The sequence below is a fragment of the Oryctolagus cuniculus genome, chromosome 7 (genome assembly GCF_051225735.1).
Source record: "Oryctolagus cuniculus isolate XC-2025 breed Fujian yellow rabbit chromosome 7, ASM5122573v1, whole genome shotgun sequence".
Classification (NCBI taxonomy): domain Eukaryota; kingdom Metazoa; phylum Chordata; class Mammalia; order Lagomorpha; family Leporidae; genus Oryctolagus; species Oryctolagus cuniculus.
The window spans coordinates 144650769-144675794 of NC_142873.1; the positions used below are offsets into that span (position 1 = coordinate 144650769).

At 46.2% G+C, this 25026-nt stretch overlaps 1 protein-coding gene across 2 annotated transcripts in view; it reads right to left on the reverse strand.

Moving 5' to 3' along the window:
• FAM76A (family with sequence similarity 76 member A) overlaps positions 1–16583 on the reverse strand; it is a 33394-nt gene extending 16811 nt beyond the window's left edge. Inside the window, exons 1-6 of one of the 2 annotated variants that reach the window (XM_002716087.6) lie at positions 16352–16583; positions 15122–15186; positions 12655–12709; positions 11790–11942; positions 5727–5884; positions 1690–1776 (exon numbers count right to left, since the gene is read on the reverse strand). In XM_002716087.6, coding sequence (XP_002716133.1) covers positions 1690–1776; positions 5727–5884; positions 11790–11942; positions 12655–12709; positions 15122–15186; positions 16352–16432 — 599 coding nt within the window. In that variant the 5' untranslated portion in view covers positions 16433–16583. The remainder of the gene's footprint in view (positions 1–1689; positions 1777–5726; positions 5885–11789; positions 11943–12654; positions 12710–15121; positions 15187–16351) is intronic. The other variant, XM_051856791.3, reaches the window with a different exon arrangement.
• Positions 16584–25026: the final 8443 nt, after the last annotated feature.

Below are 25026 nucleotides of genomic sequence, written 5' to 3' on the forward strand. Positions count from 1 at the left end.
GCTACTGGCTTTGGATCGGTGCAGCTCCTGCTGTTGTGGCTGTCTGGGGAATGAACCAGCAGATGGAAGACACCTCTCTCTCTGCCTCTGCCTCTTGGTAACTCTGCCATTCAAGTGAATTAATAAATCTTTATATCTATAAAAAAAAGAGTAAATTACTTGGGGCCAGTGCTGTGGCATAGCAGTTAAAGACCTTTCTCTGTTTCTCCTTCTGTATGTAATTCAGACAGTGTGTGAAGCTACTACCTGCAATACTGGAATCCCATATGGGTGCTGGTTCACGTTCAGGGTGCTCCACTTCTGATCCAGCTCCCTGCTAATGGCCTGGGAAAAGTAGTGGAGGAGGCCCAAGTGCTTGGGCCCCTGCATCCATATGGGAGACCCAGATGAAGCTCCTGGCTCCTGGTTTTAGCCTGGCTCAGGCTTGACCACTGCTGCCATAAGAATGAATCAGTGGATGGAAGATTCTGTCTCTCCCTCTCTCTAACTCTTTCAAACAAATACATAAAAATCTTTTTTTAAAAAAACTTTAAAACTAATTAATCAATTAACTAAAGGCATAGGACTTACTTTACAAGGCATTCAAAAAGTTCATAATGTGACATAGTTTTTACAGGGTCACACACCTGGCAAAGAACATGGATAATCTGTACCACACCTACTTTCTTCACAATGGCCACACTTAGCTGCTCAGGTAAGAGCAAAGCTGACCAGAAAGATGATCTTTATTAAGGTTCCTTCCCTCATGTAATCTGTATATCTAAATTAAGCATTTCCAGAAGATTAAATTCTAGAGATTTATAATCAATGAAACTAGCTGTTAAAAGACACTTGCAGTGTCTGAAATCAAGTTAATGAAAAATGTAATGGGAAAGAATAAATTTCCCAGGTGTTTTATATTCCCCTGAATAAAGAAAACTCAGACCTGGAAAGTCTTTATGCTGGTCTGTTCCTATATCTACCACTGGCTGGGAGGGAGGATTATGAATGGGAGGAGTTTTCAGAATGGAGATGATTCCAAGGATTTTAGAGAAGAGTGTGTCAGGTGTGTCTCACTTTAGGATGTCCAGGCCTAGAGGAAGAAGATAGGGGTTGGCCCCAGGACTACTGGAAAGCAGCCCACTGCACCAACACAGATGGGGCACTCTGGATATTAGGACAAAGTGGCTCGTAAGAGAAAGCTTTACTGAGAAGGAGAGGAAAGCAACAAATAAAAATCTGCATTTGAAAGACTTAAAATGAAACAAAAATATTAAATGCATCTCATCCTCTCCTGAGCCAGAATCTGTACTGGCTGGCTTCCCGAATGCTCAGGAAGCGTGCACTGCCCTTCACAGAGTGAGCCACAGTGGTCTCTGCCTCGCCTAGCAGAGGCAGATGCAGGCACAGATCACAGTGAGAAGCAGCCAAAGCCTGACTTCCTAGAATTAGTGTGGGAGAGTCATTAAGTGGGGTGCAGAATTCAACTGCACTGAAGTCCAGTTACAAGTTCTTATTGTTTAGTGACAGATGAAATTTTTAAACAAATATCAGTAGTGCTTTCTAGACTATCAAGTGGCTAGTGTAGCACCCCTAAAAGGTTCACTGACAGCCACAGACTAGCTCTAAGACATACCCTAAAATGTATTTGTTTCAAGAAACTGTGTATGCATTTCAAATGCGTGCGCACACATATTCCAACTGGCTCACCTGTCTCCATTAGTTGTGATTGACTCAAACTTGGATTTTTTCTTTGGGATTTCATTTTGAATTGAAGATGTAGAAAGTGTTTTCTGGCTTTTAATGGCAAAAATAGAGAGACACACATTAGAAAACAAAGATTAATAACACATCACAATGAAAGTCTGTCAAATGGACAAATGTAAGAGAGTAGCTCTTCCATGCCAGAGCTAATTATTAACATCTACCAAGGTGTTGATTTTGCAGGTCCTGGAAACATGGGTAGCTAGTTTCCCTAGGATCAAAAACATTCTTGGCCTTAATATTACCTGCTTCATTAATAATTGCAAGAACAGAATCAATAAAACCTCAATTAAAAGTAGAATCTTGCAGTTTAAAAAGTACTTTGACATGGGCTCATATACATGTTATAATTCTGTGAGGTACATAGATAAGTTACTATTTCTGCTTTGTAGAAACTGAGCTTATCAAGGTTTAGTAGCTGACATCCTCCAAGATACACAGCTGGTTAGTAGTGAAGCCGGGACTAGAAACCAGGTCAACATATTTGAACTTTTCGTCCAGTTCTTTACCATATCCCTGTGACTCAACTTGTATTTTTTTTTTTTTTTAAGACAGAGTTACAGAAAGAGGTAGACAGAGAGAGAGAGAAAGAGAGAGAAAGAGGTGCCTTCCATCCTCTGATTTACCCCCCAAACAATCGCAATGGCCAGAGCTGAGCTGATTCGAAGCCAGGAGCCAGAAGCCAGGAGCTTCCCCCAGGTCTCCCATGTGGGTGCAGGGACCCAAGGACCTGCGCCATCCTCCACTGCTTTCTCAGGTGCATTAGCAGGGAGCTGGATCGGAAGTGGAGCAGCTGGGACTTAAAGAGCGCCCATACTGGATGTGGGTGTTGTAGGCCAGGGCTTTAACCTGCTGTGCCACAGCACTTGCCCCAATATCTGAGTGTTACAACAACACTAAAAATCAGTTTCAGGGTCCGGCATTGTGATGCAGCTGGTAAAGTCACCACTTGCGATGCCGGCATCCCATATGGATGCAAGTTTGAGTCCAGGTTGCTGCATGTCCTGTTCGGCTCCCTGCTAACGGCCTGGGAAAAGTAGCGGAAGATGGTCCAACTGTTTGGGCCTCTGCTACTCAGGTGGGAAACCCAGATGAAGCTCCTGGCTCCTGTCTTTGACCCAGCCCAGCTTTGGCCACTGCAGCCATCTGGGGAGTGAGCCAGCAGATGAAAGATCTTTCTCGATCTCTCCCTTTCTAACTCTTTCAAATAAATAAATCTTTAAAAAAAAAAGTTTCACCCAAAACTCGTCCTGAAACCAAACTGGAAGCCTGAATCTGGTGTGCAACTCCTTCACTATGATGCTTGTCCAATGGCCAAGAGCTTCACAGCGCTCTTGCCTGACCTCTCTTCAGTATTCAACACCACTGCTGTTCTACCTTTCTCAAAACTCTTCTCCTCACTTGGCCATTCCTCCTGCTTTCATGGTGGCTGCTTCCTAGTTCTCTGTCCGTTTCTTAAACACTGAATGCTTCTAGAGTTTTGTTCTCAGCCTCTTACCTGAGTTCTATCATCCAAGAGCATGGTTTTAACAATTCCCCATAATAGTGGTTGGAAACAGTATTCTCAGATCACCTGCAGAATTACCTGGCATGTTTATAAACAACGTAGACCCCTGGATTCTATCCCAGATTCTACTGAACTACTCTGTGGAAGATCCACAGGGGTCTGTATTTGAAAATAATTTCTATTCCCAGTGACTTTTTTTTTTTTTTTTTTTTGACAGGCAGAGTTAGACAGTGAGAGAGAGAAAGACAGAGAGAAAGGTCTTCCTTTTCCATTGGTTCACCCTGGAAGTGGCTGTTACAGCCGGCGCACTGCGCTGATCCAAAGCCAGGAGCCAGGCGCCTCCTCCTGGTCTCCCATGCGGGTAAAGGGCCCAAGGACCTGGGCCATCCTCCACTGCACTCCCGGGCCACAGCAGAGAGCTGGACTGGAAGAGGAACAACTGGGACAGAATCCAGCGCCCCAAATGGGACTAGAAGCCAGAGTGCCGGCGCTGCAGGTGGAGGATTAGCCAAGCCTCCCAATGACTCTTACACGTTACCAATGGCCCATATTCAAACCTCCCTTATATAGGCTAAGCACCTATAAATAATTCTTGGTGCTTCAAACAGCCTTTTGAAACTGAACTTCTCTTTCTGAATTCTCAGTTAAGGATCTACCTGTTCACAAAAATAAAAATCCTGGGAATTATCCATCACTCATTCAGTAGCTACTCACGTATCTGTTCACCAAATTATCTGTTTCTCATAGTTCTCTCTCCAAACTATCTTCCTAAACCTGCCTCTTCCATCTTCACCTCCATTGCTTCAGGTGAAGGTCTCGCGTTAACACCTCCTACCTCAATTCTTACCAAACAGCTTACTAATTAGCCCCCAATGCATTCTCCACACTAGTCAGGGTTCATTTATTTTTTTTTTAACTTTTATTTAATGAATATAAATTTCCAAAGTACAGAATATGGATTACAATGGCTTCCCCCCGATAACGTCCCTCCAACCCGCAGGGTTCATTTATTTAAAACCACACAGACTTGGTTCCTTCCTCCCCACCCCCAGTGTAGAAGCCCTTCAGTGCTCCTCACTAAATGCAGGATCAAGTTCACGTTTCTCATCAGGTCTGCAGGGACCCCTTTCTTCCCATTCCCCAGTTCCCAACCGTAAGCTCCAAAAGCATAAAAAGGCAGAATTCTGCAGGGCTCCATGTGATCTCCTGCTCTCCAGGCCTTTGTAAATGCCATTCCTGCAGCCTAGGATGCTTTCTGCCCAGCCCCTATCTGTTGATTTCAACTCAGCCTAAGATCCAGCTCCAAACCAGCTCTTCTCCAAGTGTGCTTTACCTGATTCCCAAGGCAGTTAATTACTCCTGCCTCTCACGCCTCTATCTTGACAAGTTTCCACTGTGCGCCTCTCATATTATACTGCAAAGATTTGATTACAGGTCTGTCTTTCCGACCAGACTGCACACTCTAGGGGAACAGCAGGGCTGTGTTATTCCTCTCTGCATTCCCAGTAGAGTCCCTGGCCTGTGAGAGGCCTTAATGTCTGCTCAATGAACACTCTTAATGGTAACAACAAAAAATAACTAAAGTTGATTGCATACACCCTATATGCTAGCTATAAAACTAATCACCAGGTACTATGTAATTTATCTTCATAACAACCTCATGAAGTAATACTATTATTTCCCTCATGTTACAGATAACAAAACTTGCCCCAGATCCCCACAGAGAAGTTGGTAGAGTCAGGATTCAGTCCAGAGCCAGAACTCTTAGCAATATTACAGACACTCTCAAAGGAAGATGAAGAAAACAATAAGACATCTTAACTGGATCTCAGCAGGGCAAACCGAGAACATCTATCACCCTCCTAGCATTTAAAAAACTGTATGCTATGGCAGACATTTGGTACAGCAGCTAAGACAGTGCTTAGGATGTGTGCGTCCTCTATTAGAGGGCCTGGTTTCAGTCCCAGCACTTTTGATCTAGCTTCCTGCTAACGTACATCCTGGAAGGCAGCAGATGATGGCTCAATTAGTTGGGTCCTTGCCACCCATGTGGGAAATGAACCAATACAGGGAAGTGCTCTCTCGCTCTCTCTCTCTGCCGTTCAAATAAAAGGAAAATAAATTTTAAAACAAAAATTTTTAAAACTAGAAAAGTACATTCCTCAGCTAATGAAATGTTCAGTCTCCTAAGGAGAAAAGCCACTGTAAACGTAAGACACTACGTGTGAAGACAGAGTTAAGTTCTATAAAACTCAGACACAATACAAAGTGAGGAAACCCTGACACCTTATGGAAACCTCTCTGGCTTTTGGAAGATATACGAATCATAAAGCATGACCAATGAGGTTCTTCCTACCAGCTAGTATTTCAAGAAAAAGTAAGAGAAAGCATACGAGCTGGTGAATTCCATGGCTGACTGCACGTGTCTCCCTGGACTCACCAGCACCTCTGGGCCTGTCTCAGGCATCTTGCGTACCTGTTGTAATGGCCACCACCACTCAAGCGGCTGTACTGCTCCTTCTCCTGGTGGCCAGACCGAGAAGAGCTGCTCAGGTGCTTCCTCTGCTCTTTGGTCTTCTGCAGGACCCGTTTGTAGGAAAGTGTACACAGCCAGCACAGCAATTTGCCATCTACCTGAAACACCAGGAGACCAAGATGAAGCTGAGGGAGTGTAGTGCAGTGGCTAAGAATGTGGGCAGGGGGAGAAGAACCTCCAGGCTGAGTCCCAGCTCTGTCTCTTAGAGCCGGGTGACCATGGGCACGTCACAGAGGGCTGCAGCAAGGATTTAGTGATATAATATAGGTAAAGCACTTAACAGTGCTGGGCATGTACAAGTTGCTTAAATATCAGCTGCTAATTGTATGTATCTTTTGGTTTTTCTGCAACACAGACCAGAGTAATGTTCCCATAAGAATTGGAAAAGACACAAGTATATCCACAGTGCTCATTAAAGAAAACAACAGGGAGAAGACCAATGAGATAATATAAAGTCTTTACTTCAGGTTTTTTTAAACTGACAAATAAAAGTATATGTATTTATCACGTACAACATGCGGTTTTGAAATATGTATAGTGTGAATGGCTAAATCAAGCTAATTAACATGCATATGGCCGGCGCCGCGGCTCAATAGGCTAATCCTCCACTTAGCGGCGCTGGCACACCGGGTTCTAGTCCCGGTCGGGGCGCCGGGTTCTTTCCCGGTTGCCCCTCTTCCAGGCCAGCTCTCTGTTGTGGCCAGGGAAGGCAGTGGAGGATGGCCCAAGTCCTTGGGCCCTGCACCCCATGGGAAACCAGGAGAAGCACCTGGCTCCTGCCTTCGGATCAGCGCGGTGCGCCAGCCACAGCACGCCAGCCATGACGGCCATTGGAAGGTGAACCAACGGCAAAGGAAGACCTTTCTTTCTGTCTCTCTCACTATCCACTCTGTCAAAAAAAAAAAAAAAAAAAAAAACACAACAACAACAACAACAAAAAAAACCATGCATATTACCTCACACCTTCTTTTTGTGGTAAGAACACTTGACATCTACTATCTTAGCAGTATTCAAGAATACAGTACACTGCTATGAACTATAGTCGCCATGCTGTATAAAAGAACTCTGGAACTTTCTCCTCTGGGCTAACTGAAACTTTGTATCTTCTAGGCAACACCTCCCCAAGCCACCTCCCCTCTACTTCAGTTTTTTTGTTGTTGTTCATTTTTATTTAGTTGAGAAGCAAAGAGAGAGAGAGAGAGAAAAACAAGTGCACCCTCACTAGCTCTTATCTACTATTTCATTCTCCAAATGCCCACAATGACCAGATAGGGGGAGGGGCCAAAGCCAGAGCCAGTAACTCAATCCAGGTCTCACATAGGTGGCAGGAACTCAATCACTGGAGCCATCATGGCTGTCTCCCAGGGTCTATGTTAGCAGGAAGCTGGAGTCAGGAGTCGGAGGCAGGCATCAATTCTAGGTACTCCAGATATGGGATGTGGGTACCTTACTGGCTGCTTAATCACTAGGCCAAACACTCACTTCCAGACTTCAGTTTAATACCTTAAAATTGGCTCACAAAATGGCTTACTGGATACCTTCTCTGATACGTAAAGAATGTCCCCAGAAAAAGATCAATGGGTGAGCAGCTCCCAGGGAGCCTTCCCTGGTGATGCCTCACTATGCAGCTATTTAGATCACGCAAGGTTGACTCCTTCGGGCAGCATGGCGGGAGGCCAGAAAGGCAGGCACTTTGAGCAACATTCAAACTGCAGGGGGCCAGCACTGTGGTGCAGTGGAGTAAGTCACTGCTCCCGACAACTGCATTTCATACTGGGGAGCCAATGCACATCCTCGCTACTTCACTTTCTGAAGTGAAGGGGCTTCCTGCTACTTCCAGCTTCCTGCTACTGTGCCTGGGAAGGCAGCAGAAGACCGCCCAAGGACCTGGAGCCCTGCTGCCCCATGGGGGACCTGGATGAGTTCTTGCTTCTTGACTTCAGCCTGGCCCAGATGGCTGTTTTGGTCATTTAGGGGAAAAAAAATCAGTGGATGGAAGATACCGCTCCCTCTGTCATTCTACCTTTCAAATAAACAAACAAACAACTCTTTCAAAAAAAACCTTCAGATTGCAAAGCAATTTGCGGGGCAGTCTACTACAGAAGGCAGGGCAGCAGGGCTGGTGGAATTACCCAGGATAGAGAGGGAAAGCGCTAGCATTTTATGGAACTTCATGGTTTTCAATTCTTACTCTTGAATCCATTCACTTTCTAAGTCACAGTTCTGTCCTAATCAAGTCCTTATCCCACTACTTTTAAGAACTACTTCCACATTAACTGCCAGAGAGCTTCCTTATATGTAAATCTGATCATATCATCTCCTCAAAATCCAACGTTTTCTCATCAAATCTAGTATTAAAATACAAACTTTTTTTTTGCCATCTCCCATGCAGACATAGCCCCTACCTGCATCCAGAACTTCCTTTCCTTTCTCTCCGCCTTGTTCACTCTACATTCTCTCTTGTGCAGTGCATAGGGTCTTATCACAGCCCTTCCCTCTTCCTGGAAGCTTTGCCCTCCAGGGCTTCCCACAAGGCCTCCTTTCCCATTCTAGTTTCAACACAAATGTTATCTTCTCGGAGGTTCTGCTGATTGCCACATCATGGCTCTCCTCCCCACCACTCTCCACTGAGCATTCTATTTCTTCATAGCACTTATACCTACAATTTGTCTTCATTTTTTTATATTTTTTCTTTTTTTTTTTTTTAAATTTTAGGTCTTCCTCCTGTTGGTTCACCCCCCAAAATGGTCGTTACACCTGGCGCGCTGCACCAATCTGAAGCCAGGAGCCAGGCGCCTCCTCCCGGTCTCCCATGCGGGTGCAGGGCCCAAGGACCTGGGCCATCCTCCACTGCCCTCCTGGGCCAGAGCAGAGAGCTGGCCTGGAAGAGGAGCAACCGGGACAGAATCTGGCGCCCCGACCGGGACTAGAACCCGGAGAGCTGGTGCCGCAGGCGGAGGATCAGCCCAGTGAGCTGCAGCGCTGGTCTTCATTTTTTTCTTGGACTTCTTCCATCTCTCTCTCGCTCTCTCTCACACAATATATGGATGTAAGATCTGTGAGGGGGCAGGCTTTGTGTCACAGCTGTTGTTTGGAACACCCACATCCCACACTGGAGTGCCTGGGATCAAGTCCTGCCTCTACTTCTAACTCAACTTCCTGCTAATACACCTGTAATGCTGATGACAGCCCAAGTTCTTTGCTTCCTGACACCCATGTGGAAGACCCAGATAGGGTTCCTGGCTCTTGAATTTGGCTTGACCCAGCCTCAGCTGTCGCAGGCACTTGGGGGAGTGAACCTCTTTCTCTGTCACTCTGCTTTTCAAATAAATAAATCTTACAAAAAAAAAAAAAAAGTGAGAGAAGGATCTCATCTGTTTACTTCACTTATTTCCAGTATCTATAACAATGTCCAGTATCTGATTGACATTTAATTATTTCCTAATTGAATATATAAGCTGAACTTCAATCTGCTTCATCTCACGAATGTGGGATATGCCTGAAGGCCTGACTGTGAAACCCTCCTGAAGACCCTGCTCAGGAAAGAGCTCTCATAAAGTAGCTTACAACCAAAACAAAGCTGCACCACTGAAAAGAAAGCACGCACACAGGACCACAGGATATTTTACTCATATTTCAGGTCTCTGCTTTAAAAATAAACTACAAATAAACAATCATCCTCTGAGAATCTAACTCTCAAGGGGACAATGTTGTGGCACAGGGGGTTAAACTGCCGCTCGTGATGCTGATGGCCCAGTTCCCTGCTAGTGCTCCTGGGAAGGCAACAGAAGACGGCTCAAGTCTTTGGGCCTCTGCCACCCACAAGGGAGATCCGGATGAAGTTCTGGGCTTTGCCCTGGCCCAGCCCTGGCTGTTGTGGCTATTTGAGGAGTGAACCAGCATATAGAAGCTCTCTCTCTCAGTCTCTTCCTCTTTTGTTGTTGGTCTTTTGGATAAATAAATAAATGTTTTTTTTTTTTTTAAAAGAACTTAACTATCAAAAACAAATAATGATAGATAATGCTGACTGCATACCTTTATGTACCAGGTTCCATTCTAAAGGTTTTACACTTAACAACTCAGTCTTTGGAACAATGCTGAGGTCTGATCATTTCCATTCATAGATGAGGAAAGTGAAGCACTGAGAAGTTAACTTGTCCAAAGTCACACAGCTCTTAAGTGACAGACACAGGATTCCAACTCACACACTGAGTCTAGATCACTCACTCTTACATCCCTAAGCTTAGCCTTCCTCTCCTAAAGTCTATGAGCATGTGATTAAAGATGTGTAAAAACACCCAAACCCTAAATAGAATAATTAATGAAGCAGAAACTTAAGGAATTGCAGTATAACCAGACTAATAAAATTAGCTATTCAGTTAGTAATAATATAGGAACCATTTATGGAGTCACAGGATGTGCCAGGTTCAGAATTTTTTTATGGGTCTAGATCTTTTTCAAGAAAATATCTTCCTGGGGCTGGCATTGTGGCACAACAGGGAAAGCCACTGCCTGCAGTACCAGCATCTCATATGGACGTTGGTTCAAGTCCTGGCTGCTCCACTTCCCATTCAGCTCTCTGCTATGGCCTGGGAAAGCAGTAAAAGATGGCCCAAGTGAGAGACCCGGAAGAAGCTCCTGGCTCTTGGCTTGGGATCAGCGCAGCTCCAGCCATTGTGGCCAACTGGGGAGTGAACCCATGGATGGAAGACCCCTCTCTCTCTTTGTGTAACTCTAACTTTCAAATAAATAAATAAATCTTAAAAAAATAAATAAATCTCTTCCTACTCCTGTGAGGTAGCTACTGTTAGTATTATTGGGAAATTTGAAGAAACTGATGCATGAGAGCAAAAGTAACTTGCCTAGATCACTTCACCAGCCCCAGGCGTGGAACAGGACCTGGAGGCTGCTAACTCCTGATTACTAATGCAGCTTCTCCATTATCTTGGTCAGGGAAGAAGTGTCCTACTTGGCAGGCAGGAGTATTCTGGGCACTGGGAAGTTATATCCTTCCACTGTACACGAATGAATTTGGTTATCAAGAGTTACCCCTTAAGTGCTTAAGCACCCCTGAAAGCATCTCTGAACATTGAAAAGTTTCTGAACTAAATCTCAGTCAACAAATATTTATTGAGCAACTTGTATGTGCTAGACTGTCGAAAATATACAGCAGAGAACAAAATGGACAAAGACCTCATGTTCCAGTGTGGATGGACAAACGTGAGCAAATAAACACGATAACCTTTCAACACTATGCCATGAAGGCAGTAAAACTGGGTGACACAGCAAAGAGGGACTGAGTCAAGGTCTCTGTGATGAGGGGGCATCTGACTGAGACCTGACATGAAGAACCAGTAACGACACTGGAGAAGGCGCACCAGACAAAAGGACAGCTAGCACAAAGGTGGCTAAGAGACTGGCATGGCTGAAGGACCAACAGGTTGCCAGCATGGATATAACAAGGTGAGGAGGAAGAAGAGTGACAGACGATGAGGCTGAGAGCCAGGTGTGGGTCCTGAAGGCATGGAAGGGCATGCATTTTATGTCAAGTGCATCTGGAAACCAAGGCGGGATGGTATCGAGCAGGAGGGTCGTGTGACCAAACTCCATGCCACTTTAGTTCACCAGAGTACCACCATGCAGCCTCTTTCTGTTGTCATCTTGTGATCCTTAACTTCAACAGGAACATTTAAAGACCCACAGGGTAAAACTAGTCATACCACTCTATCTTAGGTCACAATCTCTTCTTTACAGAGTTCTACAGAATCTTGTCAAGACCTGCTTTGCCTATGTGGGATATTAATCTCTGTAATTCAGCTTTTCATCAAATGTTGGAATATAATATAAATGTTAGAAAATATTCAGGAAAAAATTATTTGAATATCTTCTGCAATAACAGAACCAGCAAAGGAACTGAGAACTCTGTTACATTTTTCTTAACATAATTGGTCCATTTGAATTTCTCTGAAAGAAAAAAAATTCAAGAGAAACATGGGTATTTACCTTCTTTCTATCATCTTTCCTGTCAAACGCACACTGCTGCTTGCACTGTTCACAAGAATATGGCGGTCCATACTTCTTCTCTGAATTTGTACAGCGCTGGCATTTATTGCCAATAAATGCTGCAATTATGTTACAATACTGACACGGTTTGGGCTTAAAGAAGGAAAAAAAGGGTCAAGTAAGTATATCATAAAATACTAGCTCATTTTTTAAAGCAACAATTCCCACTGTGTAACCCAGTAATCATGGCAAAAATGTATTCCCAACTTCATAAATTTGTTTTTGTATTGATCAAGTGAAGCCCAATTCTTAACGCTACATAAAGCAGTTTTCTACATAGGACTGTTGATTTTAAATAAATAAATGAAAAAATAACAAAAACCTACTAGGATGTATGCTGAGACTTTATGAAAAATTCATAAAATAAATCAGCAAGTACTTCTAAGTTTCTGAGAAGACTTCTTTGCCATTATCATGCTATAAAACATATCAGTGTATAAACACGTTGAGAAGCCCTGCAAGGACACAGTATCATAAACTCTAACATTAAGAGAAAAAAAACTTAAATCAAATTCAACAGTCAACTGTTACCAAACAAAGTCTCAGCATTCACCTTTCCCCTTTTCTTTCCATAGGTCACTGACGCCTCTCAATGAAATTTAGAATCATAATCCCAAAGTGGCAAATAAACATAGAACTCCTTAACAATAAGTATATTAGCTAAGCTAGAAAGCTGTATTATTAAATATATTAATACAACTAGTTCTTCAGATGAGACAATTGTGATGACGTTAATAGTCCATAGAAGGTTAAGCTTCCATGAGACCCAAGTACTCACTGTGAGGTTTAGAAAAATCCTACTTACCGTTCCATACAACTGCACATTCTGAGCGCATTTCTTGCATATTGTATTGGTTTTACTGTTAAAGGAGAAAGAGACACAAGACTTAGAACATCTAATAATCGATTCCTCCTTAAACCCAAGGAGTTTGCTTACTGCTAAGGGCCAAGGTGAAATAGTCTAGACATTCAGTTAACTGGAGTTTAAGTATCTGCCCAATAAAGCTTTTAATTACTATGCAGTTCTTAATTTTATTATCTCAAATAAGACAATATTTTGGTTAAAATGAAGCATGAATCACTTCTGATTATGACAACTCCAAGGATTCTTAAATAAAATAAAATAGATATGGAGAGGACTCTCAAAATATTATGTTAGATTGCAATGGACTAGCAGAAAATAAACTAACTTTCCTCAGTTCAAATGAAGAGTTGAGAAGTCAGAGATGAGGAATGAAGTTTGTGCATTTGGATATAAATTCAGATTCTATCCATGTTGACCCTACTTTGTGTTCTCCTCCATAAGTAAAAGCATATAAAAATCCCGAAGGTGAGAAGATGCTATGACCAAACACTCAGTAATATTTCCAATTTCATTGACAAAAATAAAAATATTTGTTGCCTTCTGAAGACCCAGAAGTCATAATATCATATAAGTGCCTAACTAATAGAGCTGCCTAGAAAAAAAGTTATCTTTAAATAAAAACTAACCCTTCAAAAAGGGAAATACAAATGAATGTTTGGGGTACATTAACAGTTAAAACAATACTCTGAGGGCTAAAAATAAAATCACATAAAAATCTAGTCTGTTTTGTGATTACTTTCCCATATAATTTCTATGAATGTAATCATAAAGTCAACAGAAATATTTACATGAAATTTAATCATATTTAAATGAAATGCATTTAAATGCAATGTATTCATAAAGCTAACACAGACAATATTTAAATACAATTGAGATATTGGAAAAAACATTTTTGCAGGACAATTTTCTGCCACTCTAAAAAGGCAATACAAGAAGTGTAGTAGGCTGAGGAAAACATCTGGAAAGAAGACTAGCATCAGTGAGTCTGTGTCATTGAGCAACACTTTGGATTTAGGATGAAAGCTGGATTTATGATGAAAGGATCATGGTCCATGTCAATATATACCAGTGCTCCTGACAGAAAACACGCAAAGAAAAATTATCTCTGTGACTCATCTTGAAATAATTTGTATGTGGTATAAATTAAGAGTCCAAGTTCATATCCAAGTTCATATCTCACCACACACAGAAGACAATTCAAGACGGCTCACACATCTAAGTGTAAAACTGAAAACAGAAAGTTTCTAGAGTGTATTGTGTTTGAGTCCACTGATAGGAAGTTTTAGAGCAGAAAAACTAATCTGTGGCAGAAGTGGAAATCCGAATACTAACTGCCTGAAGGAAACAAGCGGTGTGTGGCGCTTGACTGGGTTGGCGCATGAGAAGACTCCAGAGTGATGGGAACATTCTGAATTCCCACAGGGTTTGGGGTGACAAAGATGTGCGTATTGTTTGTAAAACTCAACAGCTGATGTACTTAAGATTTGAGATCCCTTACACAAATTTTGCCTTTACAAAAGAACATTTAATTCTAGTTAGTGATATGCATGCTGAAGTGTTTAGGGATCAAGTATATTGATGTCTGTGACCTTAAAGTACTTCAGCAATAAGATGGATTGATGCATTGATGGGTCAGAGATGAAAAGATGGGAGGATGCAAATACAGTCAAATTTATACACTGTAGATTTAACTAGTAACTCTATGGGTATTCATCAGCTCTTCCAACTGTATCTTTTGTTTGAAAATATCCATAAACAAACGTTGGGGAAATATTACTAGAGTTGAAATGAGGCTGACTAAAGTTAGGCTTCTATGTCTATAACCACAGCCCCAACCTACTGAAGGCAGGAATACCTACAATTATGAAAGTTCCACACCAGTCTACCTTACTGCTATTGAAAAGATACTCATGATGCGTACTCACCCACACCTAAGGCTTTCTCACACTTCTAAAAATGAGACTCACACAAGGGAAGTGTAAAAGCAAATGAGTTTTCCAATGTGGGTAGGGCTAGCAAACCCTTATCAGGATTGTCACGTTTCCAAAAGTATCTTCTTTGGGCTGATACAATCTTCAATATCAGCATAATATACATACCAGAAAGTGAGATTCATGTTTTATTGTTGTGGGATCATTGCCTTCTTAGTGTCAAAAAGATCATAACCACAATATAAAATGATCAAGGGTCTGAAAAATAAGTAACTTGAAAACCATAAGCAACAATGAATGGTATCCAGAGAACCATATTCATACATGTATTACATGCCCTTCAATATGCTTTAGCAGGAAATTGCAGAATTTGTGTGTACCACAGAATTGATTTCAGATGTGTACAGAAAATGCTGTCACAGATTTTAAAAGAAAAAAAGCCTATTCAGGTCTCTCATGGTGGACAAAAACTCTACCTCTCCTGCTGGTACTCAGTCCTGCAGTAGGTACACTTCACAACAGGGTGTGCAATCCGACATTCCTGAAACGAAATGGGGACAGAACTGTAAAAGGCAGGCAAGAATGCAAACAGCCCTCAGCAGGAAGTAGAAGACCTGGGTACTATTCCTAGCACAGCCACTATGCTTGAGTGAGTCACTTAAACTTTCTGGGCCTTATTTTTCTCCTCTGTAGTATTTGCATCACTGCCCTGCTGTTGATGTGGGAGTTCGGTAAGAACTTATACGGAATTAGTCATAAATTATAAAACAGACAGATGAAGAAGTCCCACACTGGGAACCAGAGCGTGAATTCTAGTCCCAGTTCTTCCGCCACCGTGTGATTTTGAGCAGGTTTACTTCTGAAATAAAAGTGCTAGATTAAAATCATGACTATTTATATACACAAAGCTTCTTAAGATTCCATATACATTTGCATTTTCTCAGATATGGTAAACAAAAGTGGCAAAGTCAGGGCACCTGGGGCAAAAGCGGCAGAATTATGAGTTATTCAAGCCAGGGACACAAACTTAGGATTATCTGGATATCTCAAAATCCCATTTTTGCCGTTTGGGGGACTTTTAACTACTGTCCAACAGCACCTATATTTGTTTAAACAGGCAAATGGGATAAAGCAACTTCAAAAAACTGATCAGAAGCTGGTTAGGGCGAGGAGCGAAGGTCACCACCTGGATGCTGAAAAGTCACCCTGCTTCGTGCACTCTATTGTGGGGGCTTTCTTTTCTTTCCTTTTTAAGATAAAGCGTAGCTACCTCTGATTCTGAGACTGGCTCAAAATAGCAGGAGACTCTTGTCCCGGGCAGCTCCCAACTCCGGAGCTCGGTCCTAGGCGGGGCAGGGGGTCCCTCAGCCTACAATCAGGGAGACGCGGCCACGAGAAAGGCAAAGCAAGGGGTCCCCGGCGCTGGCAAGGGAACGCGCGGTCCCCTCCCCCGACCTCGCCGGGTCGGCGAACAATCCCTCGCGGTTGCTAAGCACCCGGACACGCCGACCCGTGGGGGCCTGGACACGGCCCGGGACTGCCCCCACTGCCCCGCCGGACCTCAATCGGAGTGCGTGCGGCTCCTCAATTAGGGGAGCCTACCACACCCTGCCCGGGGGACCCTGCCGGGCGTTCCCACATCGCCGGGAGCTCCGGGCCGCGCCTCCTGCGTTCCCAGTTCCCGGCCGCCGCCCCAGCCCGCGCACCTTGCACAGCTGCTGCCCCTGAGACAGCGCCTCGAAGGGGAAGCGCTGGTGGCACTTGGTGCAGGCGTAGAGCGCCGCCATGTCCGGCTCGGGCCGTGCTCACCGCCCCGCCGGCCCGGCCCGCCGCTTTATCTGTCAGTCTGAGGCACAACCTGGCGGCGGCGGCAGCGGCAGCAGCGGCGGCGGCAGGCTGTGGGTTGCGGCAGGCGGGAGGGCGGGAGCGGGCGGGCGGGCCGGGGCGGGCGCGGCGGCGCTGGACGCCCGTTTACTGGTTTACTTAGGCGTCAATCAAGCAGAAAGGGGCGGAACACGGAGCCTTTGACGACTCTGATTCGGTACGAACTGGTGTACGCCACTGTGACGCGCGAGGCCGCGATTATGTAAAGCGCAGTCACGCGGGAGCGCCGCCTGGAGAGACCGTCTCAGACCCGGACCTCGGAAGCGCTGGGGCTCCTCCCCACTTCGCTCTACGTTCCCGCCCTCGTTCCGCCTCTCCTCTGCTGTGGGCGCGATCGCGCTTCTCGCGATACCTCAAGTGGCGTTGTGATATTTTGGTTTCCATGGAGCGGCCCTCGGGGGCACGTGGGGCGTGACTGGGCCCAGAGCGGAGCGTTGTAGATCTGGAACTCCCGCCGCCGCCCTGAGTCGGAAGGTGGGCAGCCTGTGGAAGAAGCGCTCGGTCACTGGAGCACGGGGGCCCGCCCAGTCCTCTCACTGGAGCGAGAAGTAACTGAGGGCCACTTGGAAGGTTGTCCTCTGTCCCGGACCCCTAAAGAAGAGGGGGCCACGCAGAGCGTGCCCTTCCGTTGCAGGATCAAGGATTTCAGAGAGATGACAGGCGCCTCGCGGGGATGACTTCACACTGAGGCGTCCCGGGGCCCTGCAGGCCCCCTCGAGCGGGGCATGCAAATGGCCTTGACCTGCTTCCTGCTGTCTTCTCCGCTAGCCGCTCCCTGAAGCGGCCACGGGGGCTTGCCGGCTGGGCCTGGCCGCGGAAGGCAAGCCTCGCCCTCCTGGCACCCCTGCCTTCATTCGGTTCCCAGCTTGGCACTCCTAGGGGCTCCTGGTTGTCCGGCCGTCTCCAGAGCTTCCTACGGCACTGACCTTTGCAAGCGCGGGCCTTGGCTGCCCCTGTGCCGAGGTTGCCCGCTCTGCCCACCGCCTGGACGGTACTAATTAAAGTTTTACATCGACGTTCGCTTTGTTCTGTGGAGGGCGCGCTTGTTCCAGTGCCCTGCCCTCGACAAAATGTACTCCTTGAAGCCCGGATCTAGCCCTCTCTCTCTGCGGGTTACTCCAAAGATGTACTAATCAGATGTTTAGGCTCTGGGGTCCGAAAACGAAGGGTGAACCTCGCTAGCTGTGTGACCCAGGAACCAATGCTGAACTCCAGCCTCGTTTTCCTCAGTCGTACACTTGGTCAGTGAGAGACTCAAAAATACTACATGGAGGACAATTGCTTAATGGATAAGAGTTTTGTTTTGTCGCTAGGTAGAGGTGATGGCTGCGTGGCAGCGTGAGTGTCCTAACTCCGTTGAATTGTCAGCTTTAAAATGCTTCATTGCACCTCAGATTATTTTTACGGGGGTGAGCATACAGTCTCAGGAGCCAGACTGCCTGACTTTGAATCCTAGTTTTCCCACTTATAAGCTGTGTGACTTGAACACATTAAAAATAAAACAGACAGGGGCAGGTGCTCGGTGCAGCGGGTTAAGCTGGAGTGTGCAGCACCAGCATTCTGTGTGGAGTCCTGGCTGCTCCACTTCCAATCCAGCTGCCTACTAATAGACCTTGATACAGATGTGGATGTTTGCAAAGCACAATGGGAAAGAAGACTTTAGCAGCTTTTAGGCAGACAAATTGGGTTTATGTTTTTAAAAGGTGTGTCTGGCTGCCGGGAGAACAGACCGCAGGAGCCAGAGTTCGTGCAGTGAGGCCATTGAGAGGCTGTTGTGGTCACCCAGGTGAGAGTTAAAAGGTTGTAATGGGGAGAAGTAGGCAGATTCCAGATAAGTTTTGGAGGTAGAGCAACAGGATTTAGGAGAAGACTGGGTGTGAGAGGTGGTGAAGGAAAGGAAGAAATTGTTGATGTGGACAGCTGTGTGGATGGTGGCATCGTTAGGAGCAAGAGAAGACTAGAAGGGCAAGTGTCAGAGTCAAAACCCAGAGTCCGCTTCTGATAAGTCCTAGATGCTTGTGGGACACCGAGGAGACACCACATAGGCAGGGGCTGTGTTCTGTGCGCCTCTAAGAGGAGGGGATGGGATGAAGACAGTTTTGAGGACAGTTATCAGCATATCTGTGGTTATCTAAAGCCCTCCGACTGAACAATATTACCTTGGAAACCTGGAGAAGAGAACCAGGTTCCGGAGAAAAGAGAGAAACTCTCCCCGGCGGTTGAGGTCCAGGAAACACCTGCAGAGGGGCCAGGAGCCACAGGGTGCAGAGGGGAGGGTGTGGTTTCGCAGAAGAGCCAGAGACGTTACTCATCCGTGTCATCAGCTACCAGAGACTACAGTGAGGACAATGACCGATGCTTCCAGAAGTGACCTCAACACACAGCCATGTTTGCTGAATGTCCGCTCAGAGAAAACGTGTGCCTCCTTCCTTCAGGAAGCCTTCCTGGCCTGTCTTTGGCAGCTGCAGTTGGCAGTGCCCTGAGGGAACTGTGGGAGTATTAGTAGTAGTGTTCAGAGTAGGAAAAGAAAAGCAAGGAGTGGGTGTTCAGCCTAGTGGCTAAGATACCCATGCCCCATGCTGGACAGAGTCCCAGGTTCAATTCCCAGCTCTCACTCCTGATCCAGCTTCCAGCGAATACAGACCCCTGGAGGCAGTGGTGAAGGCTCAAGTAATTGGGTTCCTGTCACCCACCTGGCTCTCACTTCAACCCCTCCTTCTGTTGTGACCATATGGGAAGTGGGCCAAAAGATGTGAGCACTCTCTCACTCTCACTCTCTCTCTCCGCTTCTCAAAAAAACATTTTTTTGGCCGGTGCCGTAGCTCAATAGGCTAATCCTCTGCCTTGCGGTGCCAGCACACTGGGTTCTAGTCCCAGTCGGGGCACCGGATTCTGTCCCGGTTGCCCCTCTTCCAGGCCAGCTCTCTGCTGTGGCCCGTGAAGGCAGTGGAGGATGGCCCAAGTGCTTGGGCCCTGCACCCCATGGGAGACCAGGAGAAGCACCTGGCTCCTGGCTTCGGATCAGCACAGTGCGCCAGCCACAGCGGCTTTTCCAGGCCATAGCAGAGACCTGGGTTGGAAGTGGAGCAGCTGGGACTCGAACCAGCACCTTATATGATGCCAGCAAGAGTTTGGATTGACCTGAGAATGACAGGAAGTCATTGGAGGCCGTTAAGCTGTAGAGTGTTGGAAGGATTTGTGTTTTAAAAGACCACCCTGGCTTCTCTATGAAAAAAGGGGGTGAATGGAAACAAGGAGACTAATTAGCCAGAGGTGATGGTGACTGAGCTTGGGAAAGAGATTTGGAATATGGTTTTCTTTTTTCATTTCTTCTACTATGATAAAATTACAGTGGGCTGGCACCGTGTACAGTGGGTTAAGTTGCTGCCTGCAATGCCAGCATCCCATATGAATGCCAGTTTGAGTCCTGGCTGCTCTGCTTCTGATCCAGCTCCCTGAGCTAATGCACTTGAGAAAGGAGCAAAAGATGGCCCAAGCACTTAGGTCCCTGCCACTCAAGTAGGGGACCCCAAGGGAGTTCCAGGCTCCTGGCTTCAGCCTGGCCCAGCTCTACCTGTTGTGGCCGTTTGGGGAGTGAACCAGTGGATGAAAGATCTCTTCCTCTCAGTATCTCTCTATAACTCTGCCTTTCAAATATATAAATAAATCATTTCAAAAAACATAGTTTGCTATTTAACCATTTTGAAGTATACAATTCAGTGGCATTAAATACATTCACAAGAGTGGGCATTTGGTGTAGCAGTTAAGCTGCCACTTGCAATGTCTACCTCCCATAACTGAGTGCCTGAGTTAGAGTCCAGGCCCTGCCTCTGATTGCATCTTCCTGCTAATGTGAACCCTTGTAGGCAGTGATGGCTCAAGTACTTGGATCCCTGCCATGCACCTGGGAGACATGGATTGAGTTCCAGGCTCCTGGCTTCAGCCTAATCCAGCCCAGGTTGCTGCGGATATTTGGGGAATAAACCAGTAGATGGAAGATCTCTCCATCTGTCTGTCACTCTCTTTCTCTGTCTTTTTCATAAAATGAAAACAAAAAAGTGGAAACATGTAAGGAACACATTCACAGAGGCCAGTGCTTTGGTGCAGCAGGTTAAGCCACCACCTGAAATGCTGACCTCCCACACGAGCGTTGGTTATAGTCTCAGCTGCTTCCAATCCAGCTCCCTGCTGATGCACCTGGGAGGGCAGCAAAAGATGATTCAAGTACCCGGGCTCCTGCCACCAACATGGGAGACCTGGATGAAGCTCCTGCCTCCTTGCTTCTGCCTGGCCCAGCCCTGGCCCAGCCCTGGCCATTGTGGCCATTTGGGGAATGAAACAGTGGATAAAAGATCTCTCTCTGTCTCTCCCTCTCTCTCATTCTCTGTAACTGTCTTCCAAATACATAAATAAATATTTTTAATAAAGTTTAAGATTTATTTATGTATTTGAAAGTCAGAGTTACACAGAGAGAGGAGAGACAGAGAGAGAGAGGTCTTCCATCCGCTGGTTCACTCTCCAATTGGCTGCAACAGCCAGAGCTACGCCAACCTGAAGCCAGGAGCCAGGAGCTTCTTCTGTGTCTCCCATGTGGGTGCAGGGGTCCAAGGACTTGGGCCATCTTCTACTGCTTTCCTAGGCCATAGCAGAGAGCTGGATTGGAAGTGGAGCAGCCGGGTCTCAAACCGATGCCCATATGGAGTACCGGCACTTCAGGCCAGGGCGTTAACCCGCTGTACCACAATGCTGGCCCCATAAATAAGCTTTTTTAAAAATAAAAAAATTGGCTGGCGCTGCGGCTCAATAGGCTAATCCTCCACCTAGCGGTGCTGGCACACCGGGTTCTAGTCCCAGTCGGGGTGCTGCATTCTGTCCCGGTTGCCCCTCTTCCAGGCCAGCTCCCTGCTATGGCCCGGGAGCACAGTGGAGGATGGCCCAAGTGCTTGGGCCCTGCACCCCATGGGAGACCAGGAGAAGCACCTGGCTCCTGGCTTCGGATCAGTGTAGCACGCAGACCGTACGGCCATTTGGGGGGTGAACCAACGGAAGGAAGACCTTTCTCTCTGTCTCTGTCTCTCTCTCTCTCTAACTCTGCCTGTCAAAAAATAAAAATAAAAAAAATCTGGGGCCAGCACTGTGGTGTAGCAAGTAAATCTGCTGCCTGCAGTGCCAGCATCCCATATGGGCACCAATTCAAGTCCTGGCTGCTCCACTTCTGATCTAGTTCTCTGCTATGGCCTGGTAAAGCAGTAGAAGATGGCCCAAGTCTTTGGACTCCTGCACCCATGTGGGAGACCCAGAGGAAGCTCCTGGCTCCTGGCTTCAGATCAGCTCAGCTCCAACTGTTGCGGCCATCTGGAGAGTGAACCAGCAGATGGAAGACCTCTCTCTCTCTCTCTGCCCCTCCTTCTCTCTGTAACTCTTTCAAATAAATAAATAAATCTTTAAAATAAATTCACATGCAATGCTGTGCAACCATCACCATTACCTATTTCCAAAATATTTTCATCATTGTAAACAGAAGCTCTGAACCTATTCAGCAGTAACATTCCATTACCCCCTACTCCCTGGTAACCCGTTATTCTACTTTCTATCTCTACGAATTTGCCTATTCTAGATGTGTCATTTAATTGGAATCATACAATATTTGTCCAATTGTGTCTGGCTTATTTCACTTAGCATGTTTTCACGGTTCATTCTCAGTGTAGCTAACGTCAGGCCTCCATTCCTTTTCACGACTGAATAGTATTTCACTGTGCATGTGTCCTACATACCACACTTTGCTTAGCCATTCATCTACAGGAGGGTGTGTTTAGATTGTTTCCTCCTGCCTTTGTCCATTTTGTGCTGCTGTAAGAGAAAAAGAACAGAGGTTTATTTCTTGCAGTCTGGACGCTGGGAATTCCAGCATCCGGGGACCCGCAGGTTTCGGTTTTCCGTTGACCAACTGCTGCTGCCTGCTTCCAGGACAGCTGGACGGTGCTGCAGCCTCCAGAGGGAGGTAAGACCCTGTCTTCACCTGGTGAAAAGGCAAGACAGAGCGGGGAGCCTCCTCTGAGAGGGCCCCTCTCCCATTCGGGAGGGAGGAGCCCCCACAGCCAATCACCTCTCAGAGGCCCGCCTCCCGATTCTCTTCCATTGGCCACGAAGTTCCAGTGCCTAATGCTGGAAAGGTTCACCCCGCAGCACTGTCTTTTGAGCTATTAGGAGTAATGCCACGATGGCCGTTGGTGTACAGTGTCTGGTGCATCCTTGATTTCGACTCTTGTGGGCATATTCCTAGGAGTAGAACTGCTGGCTCATCCGGTGGTTCCATTTTTAACTTTTTGAGGAGCTGCCAGCATGTTTTCCATAGTGGTCTCACTAGCTTCCACTTCCCCAGTGGTGATGAGGATTCTGATTTCTCCATATCCGGTTATTTCTCATTGTGGTTTGTTCTTATTTTTAAATTAAAGCTGTTAAAATATATATTTATTTTCACTTTATTTGAAAGGCAGAGAGGGAGCTTCCATTTGCTAGTTTATTCCCTAAGTGCCTGCAACAGCCAGCGCAGGGCCAGGCCAAAGCCAGGAGCTCAGAATTCAATCCGTCTCGCACAGGGTGGCAGAGACTCCAGTACTGAGCATCAGTGCTGCTCCCAGGGTGCACGCTAGCAGGAAGCTGGATAGGAGGTGCTCTGACAATGGGATGTGAATGTCCCACCGCAACCTTCACCACTGAACCAAATGCATGCCCCTGTTTTTTCTCTCTTTTTTTTTAATATTTATTTTTATTCATTTGAAAGGCAGAGTGACCGAGAAAAGGAAAGACACAGAGAGAAAGAGAGAGAGATCTTCCTATCTGTCAGTTTACTCTCCAAATGGCCACAACACCCATGGCCTGTCCAGACAGAAGCCAGGAGCCAGGAACTTCATCTGGGTCTCCCATGTGGGTGGCAGGGGCCTAAGGACTTGAAACGTCACCTGCTGCCTCCCAGGGTGCACAGGAGCAGGAAGCTGGACTGGAACTGGAGGCAGGACTGATGTGGGATTCTAAGTGGCGGCTTAATCCAGTGTACCACAATACCCAGCGTGCTTCTTTTCTCTCTCTCTCTCTCTCTGTCTCTCTTTGATTTACTTGTTTGAAAAGCAGAGTGACACAAAGACAGATGAGGAGAGAGAAAAAGAGAGTGAGAGAGAGAGGTATCTTCCATTTGCTGGTTCACTCCCCAGGTGTTCACAACAGCCAGGGCTGAGCCAGTTTGAAGCCAGGAGAGGCTCCAGGCTCTTGGTTCCAGATGGGCCCAGCTCCAGCCATTGTGACCATTTGGGGAGTGAACCAGCAGATGGAAGACCTCTCTCTCTCTGCCTTTGCCTCTGCCTCTGTCTCTGCCTCTCTGTAACTCTGCCTTTCAAATAAATAAATCTTTTTAAAAATGTCTTTTAATTTTTATGAAATCTAATTTATTTCTTTTGTTGCCAGTGCTTTATGTGTCATACTGTGTGTGTGTGTGTGTGTGTGCATGCATGAGATACTTAAGAAGCCATTGCCAACTCAATGGTTTGGGATACATTTTTGGACAGAACTTACATGGCTGGCTGAGGGTTTGGGCAATAGAGAGAAATGAAGCTTTTTGGCATAAGCACTGGGTGAACCGGGGTGAGATGACCTGGAATGGCAAGCACAGTGGAGGAGCAGATTTGGAAGGAAAAGCAAGACAGACCCCTGCTGGCCAGGGTAAGTTTGGAATGACTGTCAGAGGAGCAGGCAGCCAGAAGTGCAGCCTGAGCCTCAGAGCAGCAGCCAGGGCCGCAGGCGCAACTTGGAAGTCAGGAACAGCATTTTAAAGGCCGTGAGATCGCCTGCGAATTGAGTGAAGAAGAGTTCCAGGAATTTACCTGGAGCTTCCATCATCGGAAGTTTGGTGACTGAGGATGGGATGGCAGAGGGAAGGGGTGGGAATCCAGCAAATGAGACTAAGAAGAGGCAGCCAGCAAGGGAGGAAGAAAACCAGGAGACGGTTTTTTTTTTTTTTTTTTTAATTTTAGATTTATTTATCTGAAAGGCAAAGAGAGATAGAGAGACTGAGAGATCTCCCATTCATTGGTTCACTGCCCTAAATGGTCACAACAGCCAGGTCTGCGCCAGGCTAAAGCCAGGAGCCAGGGAACTCCTTCCTGGACTCCCACAGAGTGCAGGGCCCAAGCACTTGGGCTGTCTTCTGCTACCTTCCCATTAGCAGACACCTGGATTGGAAGCAGAGCAGCCAGGACATGAACTGGTGCTGCAGTATGAGATGCCTGCCCGGCAGGAGGCAGCTTAACCTGCTGTGCCACCATGCCGACGACGGCCCAAAGCAGGAGCGTTTTGAGTTGCAGAAGCCACATGAAGAAAAGGCTTCTAGAAATAAGTGATTGGCTGTGTTAAAGGCAGTTTAGAGCTTTGGCAGGATGGATATGTTTGGTGACCTTGACGAATGTGGTTTCACAGACTTGGAGGGAGAAAAAGCCTGATTGGG